Source organism: Eumetopias jubatus, unplaced genomic scaffold (genome assembly GCF_037043125.1).
Source record: "Eumetopias jubatus isolate StellerSeaLion01/CBP00866 unplaced genomic scaffold, mEumJub1_p1.0 scaffold_8, whole genome shotgun sequence".
NCBI classification, from domain to species: Eukaryota; Metazoa; Chordata; class Mammalia; order Carnivora; family Otariidae; genus Eumetopias; species Eumetopias jubatus.
The window spans coordinates 13,641,286-13,657,500 of record NW_028274814.1 but is presented as its reverse complement, the minus strand read 5'-3'; the positions used below and the strand labels follow the sequence as shown (position 1 = coordinate 13,657,500).

Here is a 16,215-nt window from a genome sequence, read left to right as displayed (position 1 = left end):
ATGTGCCTAATAACCATGGCTAGTGCGCGCTCCCCAATGGCGAGGGTATGACAGGGACAGCTGGCTCAGTTTTCAGTGTGAAAACACCCCCTCGGTGGACCAAACACAACGACACTGACCTTTCTGCGGGGGGAACCAAGATGTGCCTTTGACTGAATTAGCCATAAAGACGTCTTGCTATGACTTTTGTTCCCCACGAAAGCAAAGAAATATTGCGTTTAATATGAGTGGTACTGTTCACAGCTTTTCCGTGCCCCTTAAGAAATATTACAGCGCTGATTTACTGGCCCTTTTCTACTGAGTTGGCCCCAAGGCCGAGGGTGGAGGGGTAGGGATGGGGTGGCAAGGACAGACCAGGAGTCGGTGGAGGCAGCGCACCGAGTTGCCTGTTGCCTGTTTTCAAAGTTCTCACTTTGCAGCGGCAAATTTATCAGTCTTTTCATCTGACAATACTTGGAAATATATCATTGTCATCCAGAGTTGTTTGATAGATGATCTACAGGCACACCAGCCTTTTCCAAGGTCAAGTTGAAGATTCTTGTTTGCTGTTTAACTGGGTTGTTCAAAAACTCAGAACAATGCCTGCCTGTTAAAATTTCACTTGTTCTCATGGGGCATTCGAAAGCAAGTTTTCCTGTTGACCAGTGTGGGGACATTTCATCCTCTTGAGCTTCTGAATTCAGCAACCAGGGCTTGGCAATGAAATCAACAGGAGAAGAAATGAGATTTAACCTTAGCTCTTGCAGACGCCAAAGAGATTAAGCCATCTTTCACATCTCCTCCAAGTGTGTACTAATTTTTCTCTGCATGTCGCGGGCTGGTTATAGCCACACGCATCTCATTCAACTTTCTGCCTTTACTCTAGTGGGAAGCTGCACGTACCCTCCCCTAAAGTAGAAGCGCAGAAACACTGTGGCCACTCTTGTCTTTGTCAGCCCACAACCTGTTGCTCTAAGGACGCTTTAAAATAAAGTGGGCCCCTAAATCGTCATGTTTTATGGACATATTTATTTATGTTTTTAACGGAAACACTGGCTTCACAGTTTCTTCTATATCTGCGATGATTGATTTTTTTTTTATTCAGCCAACTTTTATTTACCTTGCAAAAATGTTCTGGACTGATGTGATAAATTACAGATATGCAAATTTCTTTGAATGGTGTTGTAAGTGTGTCTAGCTGGGGCTGAATAACTCCTTGCAAGTCAGTCTGTGCGCACTCAGGACCCCAGGGAGCTGATCAAAGCACCCATTCTCTTTCATCCCCGGTATTCTCCTCCAAACTATTTCGATACAATATGTTTCCATGATGCACTTAATGTGCTAGGGACATAGAACTCATTACAACCTAGCTAGTTCTGCCGACCTCTTTGTTCTGAGGCAGAAAGTCAAAGCAAAAAGGAAAAGCGTTGCCAGTTGCCAGCTTTCTGAAATGCTAAAGCATGCGTCATTTTTCACCAGGTCTCGTCTTGATATCCTCAAAAGACAAACTATGAAACCGGCCTCGGCCCTTGCTGGCATTAATTACACTGCTGTCCAGCCGATCTGTTTTTCCTATTATATGCATTTCTCAGCAGGGAATTTTTTTTTTTTTGCAAGACTAATGCAGCTGCACGTTAAACTATGAATGCATTTTTATTGCTATGGAAGAAAAATAAGTGAAAAGACGGCAAAACATACAACTGAACTTTTTAAAGCCTTCTGGTAGATAACAGATTAGGACTGGAACTTGGGGGAGGTTTTTGTAACTTGCGGAAACCTGAAACTGACCGAGAGCCTCAGGCATTTCCAGTGCGCCCTGGATGTTCCGTGGAGTGCACTCCGTGTACCATTTGAAATTCTGCTCTGGTACTCAGATATATCTTGAAGGTGAAACCCTTCAAGCTTTCTGTTAAAATTCTGAAATGAAACCGTCTGTGCTGCACCCAACTAGGAGGCTGGTTCCAAGGAATTTCTGTCCAGGCTAATAGTACAGAGAATGTAAATTCTATTTCATTTCCCCCGAGTTTCTTGTAGGGTTGATTGGTTGGTGGAAATGGCTGGCCGCCAGTTCTGGGAAAGATTCCAGACCTGACTCCGATTAACCCTCTCTGCTGAAACTCTGCTGGAAACCCAACTCACCAGCAATTGCCATTAATCTACTTACTAATTAAGCCAATTCATTTCCAAAGGAGAAAAATTCCTTTCTTTAGCCAAACTGATGGGAGGAAATCTGAAAGAAGCGCCAAACTGTGTAACTGTAATTCAGCCAAGGACTGCTAAAACAAGGTGTTGATATATAGCAGCAGATTTAAAACAAGTTTCTAGGGCAACACTGCTTTAGAGACGGTGGCATATAGTGCATAGTAGATGAAGCTCGAATAATGCTCTCCGGCGCTATGCCACCCCATGGACTTGCGTCAAGAATAACACGTCTCTCTCCAATTAAATCTTGTGCCGTTTACGCACAAATAAATCGCCTCTCTAGCTTTCTTTCACACCAGAGTATATCAGCTTTATGTGACAGTTACCAAAAAATATATTTCTTGAGACTTAATAAATCGCCCTAGAAATCTGTAATCCGGAGTCTGAAACTGGGGCTACAGGCAGGGCCTAACTTGTAGTTCGGGGAACAGAAAGGACCAAGCTGAACATTACGCACGTGAGAAAGCGGACTGGCCTTTCAGCAAATGGTACCTGACATTCTGGAAAGAATAATACGTGAATCCTGGCCTTGATACTGACCGGGAAGCAAAACTCCAAGGAGTTTCCCACTTACCAAAGAATTGTTTACAGCTTTTAAGATAAGGCTGGGAGCCCAATACCGACATAAAATTAAGAGCGGACCGCCCTAGGGGAAATTTAAAATCCCCTTGGACCAGGCCTTAAGGCTCGCCTTCATGGCGATTAGTTGGTGGGCGAGGAGGCAGCAAATCAGTTTGCCTTTGTGTTACAGAGAGACACTGGATGGAGAAGAGAGGGAGTGGAGATTTAGTGCCTCAAACTCTTTAATTGAAGTCTGTCCCTCCCCACCCTAAGGTTTGGGGCACACTGCTGAGCCCAGGAAAGCGCCCCAGTGGATTTGACCCCCCCCCCTCGAAGTTCATGTGTCACGCTCACCCAGCATGAGCGAGCACCTGCCTCAAGGGCTTGGAAAGGTGCTCATAGTGGGCGCACCTCACGTCCTCTTCACTTCAGGTGCGGGTCGCGAGTGAGTCTACATCATCTGGGGAGACAGACCTGTGATGTTAGAAACGCCTGGGCGGTAGTATCCCTTAGGGAGGCAGGCCTTACGCCAGGAGGGGGAGGGCCCGCTCTGTGGGTCCACTCTGCGCAGCCCAGTGCCCTGCCCCATTACTCAGTAGCATCCATATCATTCACTGGGGTGTTCTGGGGTATCGATGGCTTCTCCAAAGGCTTTTCCTCCAGCATTTCTGACAACCTTCCTAAAAATAGGGCAAAACGAATAGATGTGAATTTTGTTTTACCTGCTATACACAAACCACTTCCCACTTGTCACGCGGAGCTCTTTGCCTCATGTTTACTGGGTCCTCCCAACTCTGGCTCCAACTGGGGTTCCCTTCAGTGACCTGAAGGAGAGGGCTGGGAGGGTGGGGGAAGGGGAGGTCAGGCGGTCAGATGCTCCTTGGCCTTCAAAACAGCTTGCATCAGCCAAGTTTTCCTCTGAGACGGTTTTCCCGCTGCCCTAGAATGTGGAAATGGTCTTAGGAGCCTGTGACCGAGGTCAGTAAATGACCTTCTGCTGAGGGCCTCTTTCCTAGAATTAGGAGCAGTTGTAAGAGAATTTTAAAAGGCAGGGTTTGTCTTGTGCTTGGGCCCAAGGACCTAACTAAGATTTAAATTTCCATTTGCATGTTCAGTCTTTCCTCCATACAAAATAGAAAATTCTACATGAGAAGGAAAAGAAACCTTATTGGCAGGGAGGGCTTCTGAAGCTGGGGAGTAGGGAGGTACCCCCCCCCCCACAGGCTGTGCTCTCTGCTCCGTAGGGAGGGACATTTACCTGGTGTGTAAATTGTGAGGAAAGCCTTGGGGGTCTGAGACAGGAAAGCCACAACATGGGATGTGATGTTCCCGCTTTGAAAGGGGGACAAAGGCCCCGAGCTAATCCCAGTGAAAGCCAGGAGCGTGGACAAGGCAACAAAGAATTGCAGCCTGTGGTCACCGGTAGGTGTCAATGTGGACACTTAGAGCTGGGGCGGTGGGAGAGGGGGACACAGAGACAGGCTGTCATTCCGAGACTTAACATGAACAAAGATAAAAACGTGACAACCTCGCTTTTCAATGGTTGGGAGGTGCTAGGGAGTCTATCTGGGTCAAGTCTCTTCTGAAGCAAGTATCAGCCAGGGAAGTTCTGAGGCCCTCTTTTCCAAGGTAATTTTTCGTAGAAGAAGAAGAATTCTTCAAAATAATCTCCTACTCCACCCACTTGCCTAAGGCAAAGAGATGGAGCTTTCGAGATTCCTAGACATCGTGTAGAAGGTGTTTTCTGCACCCCAGAGGCTCAAGTGGCTGCATTAAGCCTTTGTGAACTTGAACAGCCTACCGTAACCTTTTTTTTTAAGTTCCTGTATTCTTTTACACATTTAATGAAAAGAAATAACATTTCCTTTTATGAAACTGTGTGTACGTGTAGATGAATCTAGGGGTGCCATAATTTAAGAAGTATGCATCTGACAAAGACATTTACCTAGGATACCATGGAAGGAGTAATGAACACCTGGTAGAGTTAGTATGCCCATGATTTCAGGCTCACTATTAGAAATCAGCAGACAAGGCATTTGCCAACAAATGGATCTCCTCTATAATCTGGGAAAGGTAATCAGGAATCTTCCGCTAATGCAACTGATTAGCAAAGACTCTCGGAGAATTAACAAATGGAACTGACAACAAATTATGTTTATCCTAAGAACTCAGAAATGTTGTTGTCTTTAAATTCTGCCATCAAAAGCAAAATACAAGTTTAAAAATCACAATGTAATAAAATTCTGATTTTCTTTAGTTGGAATAAGTCTCCTAAATAATAATTAAAAAAAAAGGATGTAAATATCCTTAAAAGACTAATGACATTTCACAGGTAATGCAATTTAGAAAGAAACACTTCCATGTTTTCTTTTCCAACAATGTGCATTTTTGTAAACTGCTATAAATTGCAATTCAAAAGCACTGATCTCGCCATCCCCAATCATTTTTTATACTGATCAAATGAATGCAGATACTCCCATTTGGGAGGGGCGACATGACATTTCCCTTGGCAGTTCTAAACAGGTCACAGACCTTTCACAGACCCTAAGGCAGTGGGAGGGAGCTCTTTACTAAACCGTGTAACCAAATCAAACCAATGGTTACCCCTTTTCAAAACCATTGGAATGGTTTGCACAATGCTATTCACATAGCAGCACAGAAACTGAAAGGTCATCCAATGGAAATTTCTTTCCTTTTGTTTAAACTTGCAGAGCTCAAAAAAGTCATACTTTGAAGGAAAACAATTACATGTACTATGACACAAATCATAGGCAATACACATGCATGTTTATTGGCATAACACGGCATAGCTGTTAGACACCCATTGGTATGTATATATATGCACATGTATGTATGTATATGTATGTATATTTATTGGAGATGTTGCTTTGTTTGAAACCTTGGGCACAAAGACACAACATGGCTGCCCTGGAGGTGACCTATTGCTTTCAAGTTGCTTGAACACATCAGAATTTCCATTGTTAAGGTTGATTAATTGAAACTGATAAGTTACCATGAATAAAGATTGTTTTTCTGTTTAATGTGGTGGGCCTGATTTGGTAAATGCCTCATTCATGTAGCTTTGCAGTGCAGCATATGGGCAAGAGTCATTCAGTATCACAAACATATACAATTTATTATGCTTGTATGGGCACAGCCAAAAGGCCTTTTTATTTTAATGACAAAGTTTCAATGAAAAATTCCATTTAAAGACTCACTAGTAACATGAAGTGTGATTTTGTAATTTACACTCAGAGTTTCTATCTTTGAGTTGCTGTGAGTAGTTTTAAAAAATGTAATATTTAAATACAGTAAAAAAAAAAGATGCATGTGTCCAACTTACACCATAAGTCATCAGGAATACAGAAGAATTTATCTTAAATTTAGCAGGCATATGAAGAGAAAGCCCTTCATTATCTGATACCACCTGCATGCCATACTGTCGATAAAATTACCATAAATATTTCACCGAGATGCCACCAACAGTAGCTCTCCCTGCCCAGTTTACAACAAAATGCAAAGGAGGTTGGTAAATAACATGCCAACTTCCTGATGTCTTTTTTTATCTTAATGAATAAAACCAGGAGACGATACTTAAAAATAATTTAGGGACCATCACGTGAGATACCCATGGATTTATGAAGTTTTCCACAATTTAATTACTGTTCTTAAAAGCTGATTTCACTTTTTAAAGTGTTAGCCAAATAAAGACTGTCAGGAGTGTTTACTGATAAAGGTAAGGTTTCTAATTTTTTCATAATGATTTTGCACAGAAACTTTTCTCCCCCTTTTTCATTTAGGCCGCTCGTGTAATCACCAGGAGAGTACTCACAAAAAAATATGAAAGACATGCAAATGAGCTAAAGGAAAGACTGTATCAAGCCATCAAAGAGATAGTTAACATATTCAGCTTTTAATGTCTTATCAAATAAATTCTCTGGTCATTCATGTCCATGAAACAGTTCAAGTTCACCCAACATTTCTCAATTAGATTAGGTGGGTAATCTCAGTTCAGCTCTTCTCGAGAGTAATCAACCACATTGGTCACAGTTGACCACCGCTAGTATGTGTCTCATAAAGGACTGGATGTCCATTGGAAAGCTAATCAGTGCACCGTCCCTTGTAAAATTCCCTCCCTGCATTTGGAAGTGATAATCTGTATCTAATTTTTAAAGAAAAATTTACTCTCCTTTCACTCTTCTGAGGCCAATTTCTTTTCTGGACCTGAATAGAGATCATTGGTGCAACAGTACCAAATAGCTTTGGTATGTGTATAACAAAAACCCACCTCTTTGTAGAACATAACAAATTATGCAATGTTCACAGATGCGCTTCCCATTGTGCCTTTTGTGAGAAAATGAAGACCCAACTCTGTTCCCCCACCCCCCTCTTTATGAAAGACTACGCTGCCAACGCAATCTGTCCTAATCTTAGTGAAAAATAAATACATGTAACAGGGCAGCTTTAGGCAGTTATTTTTAAAGTGGTTTTCATCTGGACCTTCGGTCTATGTAATTTCCACAAGTAGGCATTGGAAGTTCCAAACAGCTATTTATTCTGACAAACGGGCAAAAGGCTTGGGGCCTAAGGATGAAAAGGTTAACTGTTTCTCTCACCCACCTCTGGAGTTTGGGTCTTTTGCGGAAATGCTGTTTTCACACAATTTCCCGCGTTTATAGGTTATCGAGGAATTTTAGTAATTCTTCAACGATAATTTTTTAAATCTACACACTAAAAAGATTTTACATTTTGTGTCTGTATTTTGGCTTTGGATTATCCTTTTGCCCCAGAACTTTCAGGCTGTAATTGACAGACAGCACTGTGTAAGTTTAAGGTGTATGGCGTGAGGACTTGACCTAGATATATTGTAAAATGAGTACCACAGTACATTTAGCTAACATCCATCACCTCATAGAGATTTTTTTTTTAAAGTTCTTCTCCTCGTGATGAGAACTTTAAAGAGCTACTCTTTTAACTTTCAAATATAAGCTCAGTGGTGTTAATTATTGTCATTCTGTTCTACGTCACATCCCCAGTGGCTATTGATCTCACAACTGGAGTTTGTGTCTTTTGATCAACTTTCCTCCAAGTCTCACTCCCTCTTTTGTGGGGAGAGGCTATAAATAGAGAATTCTGACTAACGAGGTAGCAATTTCTGCAGATGTGCTGAGGAGCGCAGAGAAGCATTCTCAGGCCCACCCCTACTTAGCCAAACAGCCTTAAATCCTTGGTATTTCTTTTACTGGTTGTCCTAGCCTTTGAATGTCAGTCTTAGAGTACACATTCCAAACACTAAGAAGACTCTCTGCATCCTGAGTGTCGAGCGCAGGGCTTCGCTTATAGCAGGTGTTCATAACATCTGTGCAGGGGATGAATGAATGGAGTGACAAAGAGAAGGCAAAAGCCAGAAAAGTAAGCAGTGTGGCTTCCTTGGTGTCCATGGCCTTTGCAGTTCCCTCGACATTGACTCTGGTCTTGGTCATCCCGTTTGCTTTGACTAGTGGGACTGGAGCAGCTGTGGTGCCAACAGAGACTCAAACAGCCCCTGTGCACTGGAGCTTGCTCTCTTTTGCAGCTCTTGAGGACCCGAGACTGCCATGATCATAAGACTGGGTTTGCCTGTTCAGTGATGACAAATGCAAGATCTGGCTACCCTGTCGCCCCATCAGCGAGGCAGCAGGAGGCCATCTGTGGCCAACTAACCATGGGAGATGAGTGGGTGCAGCAAGACCAGGCAGAAGGCCTGCCACTTAGGTGAAGGCATGTAAAAAGGCACTGAAGCATGGAATAGAATGAAATAGCAGGGAAAAGCAAGTCATTTGTTGTGACTAGATCAGAGAGCCCAAGTAGGGAAGAGGCAGCTATTATGAAAGCTCTTATGTGCTCAACTGGAAACCTTGATTTAATCCTGAAAGCCCTAGATATCTACTGAAGAATTAGGCAGGGGAAAACAAAGTGTGCCAAAGTGAAGCAAAAATAAAATCTTCAGTGACTCCAACACGTAATACTCAGAGCACGGGCAGAATTGAGTAACCAGGACAGGCTGGGAAGCATGCTCTGGGAAGTAGGAGGAGAAGGAGAACAGGTTGGTGACTTGGAAATCAAAAGGAGAGCACCTTAAGAATTAAGGGAGGCTCATTAGTAACAACACGCTGGGCGGGGTGGGGGGGAGTGCAGTCAAGTGAGAGAAATGGAAACCATTTTTTGCATGTGAACGATTCTGAGGACCTGGGTAAGAGCTGTGTCAGTGAGATGTGAAGCCAGAAGGCAAGGGGAGTGACTTGGAGAAGGGCAGAGAAGGGGACAGCGGGGGAGACGGTAGGTTCTGATTGCTCTCTGGAGGGGTAACAGTCGAGGTGGGAGGGCCAGAAGGCACTTGCTTGAAGAAGAAGGGAAGGAAAGAGTAAGAAAAGGCGGTGTGGACATGTTTATAGGAAGAGGGCATTGGGACTTGGTGGGACCCTTTGGTCTGAGGACAAACTGGGATTTTTGAGTTAGTAACCGAAGTTCATAACAGTAGAAGTCTGAGGGGCGTGAATTTCAGATTCACTTTTATTACACATTCCTTGATCACTTACTGCTGGAGTGTTGGGCGAATGGATACACAAATTTATACACGGGTCTTTTCACATTCAACTCCTTAATACCAGAATGTATTTTGAAGCTCAGAAGAAGTAACTTTCTAATCAATCAAGGGGAAATGTCTCCTTTATGGTCAGAATTAATAGCAGAACATGTAAGGTAAAGTGGAAACATAAGGTCACTGAACTCATTTGGGACCATGGCTGTCCATCTATTTATTGTGGACGCCATGGAAGTCATTAGGTTGCCATTCTGTATTAGCTTCCTACAGCTGCTGTAACAAAGTAACATCAAATATAGATGTTAATTCCCTCACAGTTCTGGAGGCTGAAAGTCCAAAATCATGGTGTTGACAGGACCATGCTCCCTCTTTGACTCTGAGCGGAATCTTTCCCTTCTTCTCCTAACTTGCCCATCGATCCTTCATGTTCCTTGGGTTGAAGCCATGTCACTCCATTCTTTGTCTCTGCCATCACATGGCATTCTCCCTGTGTGTCTGTGTCCAAATTTCCTTCTTCTTAGGACCCTAGTCATAATGGATTAATGACCTAACAACCTCATCTTGATTGCATCTACAAAGACCTATTTTACAAATAAGGTCACAGTCACAGGAAATGTGGGTGAGGATTTCAACATCTCTTGGGGGACACATAGTTCAATCCATAATGCATTCTTCTCTGGAAAAGGTAACTCTGCTTATTTCACAGGCAGAACGTCAGGAAAAAGGACTTTTACTAAGATGCAACAGAGATTTTTTAAATGTTTCAATAGAAAACATAAAGAAATAAAAGGTATCCAAACAGGTAAGGAAGAACTAATACTCTCACTAATTGTAGATGATGTGATACTATAGATAGAAAACTCTAAAAACTACTAGAACTGTTAAATGAATTCAGTAAAATCACAGGATACAAAATCAATGTACAGAAAACTGTTGCAGTCCTAAAACTAATAGTGAAGCACTAGAAAGTGAAATTAAGAAAACCAGCCCATTTACAATTACACCAAAAATAATAAAATATCTAGGAATAAGCTTAACCAAAGAAGTGAAAAACTTGTACTCTGAAAACTGTAAAACACTGATAAAAGACATTCAAGAGGACACAAAGAAATGGAAAGATATTCCATGTTCACAGGTTGGAAGAACAAATATTGTTAAAATGTCTATACTACCCAAAGCAATCTACAGATTTAATGCAATCCCTATCAAAATATGAATAGCATTTTTCAGAGAACTAGAACAAACAATTCTAAATTTTTTAAAAGATTTTATTTATTTATTTGTCAGAGGGAGAAAGAGCATAAGCAGGGGGAGCGGCAGGCAGAGGGAGAGGGAGAAGCAGGGTCCCCGCTGAGCAAGAAGCCCGATGCGGGGCTCGATCCCAGGACCCTGAGATCATGACCTGAGCTGAAGGCAGATGCTTAACCAACTGAGCCACCCAGGCATCCCCAAACAATTCTAAAATTTACATGGAACCACAAAAGACCTCGAAAATAAAACTGGAGGTATCACAAGTTCAGATTTCAAGTTATATTACAAAGCAGCAGTAATTAAAACAGTATGGTATTGGCATAAAAATAGACAATTAGATCAGTGGAATAGAACAGAGAACCCAGAAATCAATCCACAACTATATGATCAATTAATCTTCAGCTAAATAGGAAAAAATAATTCAATGGGAAAAAGACTCTCCAGCAAATGGTGTTGGGAAAACTGAACAGCCACATGCAAAAGAATGAAACTGGACCACTTTCTTTCACCATACACAAAAATAAACTTAAAATGGATTAAAGACCTAAATGTGAGACCTGAAACCATAAAAATCCTAGACGAGAACACAGGCAGTAATTTCTGTGACATTGGCCATAGCAACATTTTTCTAGATATGCCTCCTGAGACAAAGGAAATACAAGCATAAATAAATTATTGGGATTACATCAAAATAAAAAGTCTCTCCCCAGCAAAGGAAACAAACAGAAAAACGAAAAGGCAACCTCCGGAATGGGAGAAGGTATTTGCCAATGACATATCCGATAAAGGGTTAGTATCCAAAATATATAAAGACCTGATACAACTCAACATCCAAAATATAACCCAATTAGAAAATGGGCGGAAGACATGAACAGACATTTCTCCAAAGAAGACATACAGATGGCCCACAGACACATGAAAAGATGCTCAACATCGCTGATCATCAGGGAAATGCAAATCAAAACCACAATGAGGTATCACCTCACACTTGTCAGAATGGCTGAAATCAACAATACAAGAAACAACAGATGTTGGTGAGGATGTGGAGAAAGGGGAACCCTCTGTCCTACACTGTTGGTGGGAATGCAAACTGCTGCAGCCACTCTGGAAAAGAGTATGGAAGTTCCTCAAAAGTTAAAAATAGAACAACCCTATGATCCAGTAATTGCAGTACTGGGTATTTACCTCCAAAATACAAAAACACTAATTCAAAGGGATACATGCACCCCTATGTTTATTGCAGCATTATTTATAATGGCTAAACAGTGGAAGCAGCCCAAGTGTCCACTGACCGATGAAAGGATAAAGAAGATGTGGTATATATACAATGGAATATTACTCAGCCATAAAAAGAATGAAATCTTGCTATCTGCAACAACATGGATGGAGCTAGAGAGTAAAATGCTAAGTGAAATAAGTCAGTCAGAGAAAGACAAATACCATATGATCTCACTCATATGTGGACTTTTTTTTTTTTTTACTTTTTTTTAATGTAAGCTCTCCACCCAATGTAGGGCCCAAACTCATGACTCAAGATCAAGAGTCACATGCTCTACATACTGAGCCAGCCAGGTGCCCCTCATATGTGGAATTTAAGAAACAAAACAAAGAAGCAAAGGGGAAAAAAAGAGACAAACCAAGAAACAGACTCTTAACTATAGAGAACAAACTGATGGTTACCAGAGGGGAGATGGGTAGGGGGGATGGGTGAAATAGGGGGTGGGTTTTTTTTTTTAATTTTTATTTATTTTTTTTGAGAGAGAGAGAAAGAAAGAGAGAGGGAGAGAAAGAAAAGAAGAAAGAAAATGAGCTTGAAAACCAAAGTTCTAAAATACACAAGGGAATAAAGTGCTTATAAAGAAAACAGCAAGATGAGCTAGGAGAAATGAATTCACTCCAGATAAATTTTAATTGATAAAATAGTCTGACAAAAACTTTGAAATATGTGTATGTACCAAAGAAATAATTGATAGTATCCACTAAAAAAACAAATTATGACACAAAACAGGCCAGAATAAAATAAGAACTGTGAAAAAGAATCAATCTAAAAAATCACTAAAATGAGACACTTAAACACTGGGCACAGCTGAAGAGAAAATTAGTGAATTATAAGGTAGTATTGAGGAATCCATCCATATGCACAAGAGAGACATAAACATAAAAATTAGAAAATTTAGATTAGATCTATAGAGATGAGATAGGTGCTTTCAAAGAAAATAATGCAGAGAAGGTTGTATAAACAATATTTGAAAAGATAGTAGCTGAGAAATTTCTAGACGTAAAGAAAGATACAAATAATCAGATCCAGATTGTACCCTGAATACTGGTAAATATAAATACACCATTGAGTATATTCTAATAAAACTAAACTTTAAAAGCTACTATAAAGAGGGGCACCTGGGTGGCGCAGTTAAGCAGCTCTTTTTCTTTTTTAAGATTTTGTTTATTTATTTAACAAAGAGAGACACAGCAAGAGAGGGAATACAAGCAGGGGGAGTGGGAGAGAGAGAAGCAGGTTCCCAGCTGAGCAGGGAGCCTAATGCGGGGCTTGATCCCAGGGCCCCGGGATCATGACCTGAGTCAAAGGCAGACCCTTAACGACTGAGCCACCCGGGCACCCCAAAGCATCTGACTCTTGATTTCAGCTCAGGTCATGATCTTAGGGTCTTGAGATTGAGCCCCATGTCAGGCTCTGCAGTCAGCCCAGAGTCTGCTTCAGTTTCTTTCCTTCTCCCTCTGCCCCTCCCTCCCACTCTCTGTCTTTCTAAAATAAATGAATATATCTTTAAAAATAAATAAATAAGGGTGCCTGGGTGGCTCAGTCGGCTAAGGGTCTGTCTTCAGCTCAGGTATGATCCCAGAGTCCTGGGATGGAGACCTGCATCAGGCTCCCTGCTCAGTGGGGAGCCTGCTTCTCCCTCTCTCTGCTGCTCCCCCTGCCTGTGCTCTCTCTCTCTCTCTCTCTCAAATAAATAAATTAAAACCTAAATAAATAAATAAATAAATAAATAAATGCAAGCTATAAGAAAGAAAACATAAAATGATCACAAATGATTGACAAATTGACAACAGACTTCACATAATTCCGAGCAGAGACTCAAAGGCAATGGTATAAAAAACAAAATGTGAAGGAAAAATGTCAACTTAGAATTTCATATCTCACTCAGTTACCATCAAGAGTGAGGTGAAAATTAAGGAAAACAGAATTTACCATCAGTAGGGCTTCACTAAACAAAGTATTGTAGTAATAATAATTTTAACATACATATACAAAAACATACACATATACATAAACATATACATTAAAACAAAAGAAATAGAGCTTATAATTTTTTGACATCAACCATAGCAACATTTTTCTAAATATGTCTCCTAAGGCAAGGGAAACAAGAGCAAAAAAAACTATCAGGACTACACCAAAAATAAAAGCTTTTGCCCAGCAAGCTATCAACGAAAACAAAGGCAACCTATTGAGTGGGAGAAGATATTAGCAAATGATATATCCAATAAGGGGTTAATATCCAAAATACATAAAGAACTTATACAATTCAACACTAAAAAAAAAAAATCTGATTAAAAATGGGCTGAGGAACGGAATACACATTTTTCCAAAGAAGACATACAGATGGCCAACTGACACGTGAAAATACGTTCAACATCATTAATCTTTAGGGAAATGCAAGTCAAAACTACAATGAGAAATCATCTCACACATGTCAGTATGGCTAAAATCAAAATGACTAGAAATAACAAGTATTGGTGAGGATGTGTAGAAAAAGGAACCTTGTGCACAGTTGAGGGTAATTGTTGGTTCCTCAAAATAATAAAAATAGAACTACCATATGATCTAGTAATTCCACTACTGGGTATTTACTAAAGAATATAAAAACACTAATACAAAAAGATATATGCACCTCTGTTTATTGCAGCATTATTTATAATACCCAAGATATGGAAGCAACCCAAGTGTCCATTGATAGGTGAATGGATATATATATATAATGGAATGTCACTCAGTCATAAAAAAGAATGAGATCTTGCCATTTGTGACAACATGGATGGACCTAGAAGGCATTTTGCTAAGTGAAATAAGGCAGACAGAGAAAGACAAATAATATGATTTCACTTACATGTGGAATCTGAAAACCAAAATAAAGGAATAAACAAACAAAAAGCAGAATCAGACCTATAAATACAGAGAACAAACTGATGGTTGCCAGAGGGGAGGGAGTTGGGGAAACGGGCAAAATAGGTAAAGGGGAATGGGAGGTCCAGGCTTCCAGTTATGAAAAGAATAAGTCACAGGGATAAAAATTACAGCCTAGAGAATATAGTTAATGGTATTACAATAGTGACACTTCAGAATGTGTCCTATTAGGAGAGAAACAAGAGAAGCGTACCACTGATTGCTCTATTCAATATCATAGTGACAATCCTAGCCAGTGTGATAAGAGAAGAAAAACTAAGTGGTATATAGATTGGAAGACAGAAGTTTTTAAAATTACAGATAATGTGATTGTCTAAGTGTTGAGACTTTCAGACGAGCTATTAGGATCAGTAGAGTTCAATAAGTTTGTTGGAAACAAGATGAAAATATAGAATCCAATACTCAACAATGATGAACACTTAGAATACATCAAAGAAATCCAACTACCAAGAGTTTTTTTCATGGATCTTGAAATGGTAAACCTAAAATTCATAGGAAAAAAGTAAAAAACCAAGAGAGGCTGGACAATTTTGAAGAACAAGACGGAGGAAATTGCTGAGCCAGATATCAAGTTTTATTTTAAAGCCAAAGTTATCACAACTCTGGTATTAGAACAGAAAGGACAAATAAGTCGATTGCACAGAATGGAGAGCCTAGAAAGAGTCCACACTTGCAGGGAAGCTTGTTAATGTCAGACGCAGCATTACAAGTCACGGGATTGGGGAGGTGGATAATGGTAATAAGGTAATCTGCTATTCTGTTGGAACAAAAAAGCTGGGCTCCAAAATCATTCCATCTACAAAAATAAACTCTGCTGCTTTAAAGCACCTAAGTGTGAAAATCAAATTGGCAATATTTTTAGAAGACAATGTAGGATTAGCTTTATAAATTTAGAATAAGAAAAATTTTCTATTTCTAAAAAATAGGTAATAAAGAACAATTCATAAATTAAAAGGTGGAAAAATAAAACTAAGTAAAACTAAAAAAACGTTGGTTCAACAAAAAGACATCAAAAGCAAAGTTGAAAGACACACTACAGACAGTGACAGATATTTGTGAAACATGTAACTGACAAAGAGCTAATATTCTGAATTTATAAAGACTCCTACGAATCAATCAAAAAAGGAAAAACAACCAAATAATGTAAAAATGGTCAACTACTAAAAACAAGCAATTCACAGAAGAGGAAGCCAAAATGGTCAATAAAAAAAAATTTATTCTCACTGGTTATCCGGGAATTCCAAATTAAAAAATGGGAGATAATTTCACACCCATTAGATCAGCAAAAATTAAAACCTCAAGTGTTAGTGAGAATATGGAACAATGCAAACCCATAAACTACTTGTATGAACCTAAATTAGCATAACCACTTAGTAGCACAATTTGAGAGCATCTAGTAAAATTAAAGATGTATATACTCTTCAACTCAGCA

At 40.1% G+C, this 16,215-nt stretch overlaps 1 protein-coding gene across 1 annotated transcript in view; it reads right to left on the bottom strand.

Moving 5' to 3' along the window:
• Nucleotides 1-3,330: 3,330 nt before the first annotated feature.
• Nucleotides 3,331-16,215, bottom strand: part of CUNH10orf67 (chromosome unknown C10orf67 homolog) — a 155,141-nt gene continuing 142,256 nt past the window's right edge. Inside the window, exon 17 of the mRNA XM_088025527.1 lies at nucleotides 3,331-3,422. Within this exon, the coding sequence (XP_087881653.1) occupies nucleotides 3,331-3,422 (92 nt within the window). The remainder of the gene's footprint in view (nucleotides 3,423-16,215) is intronic.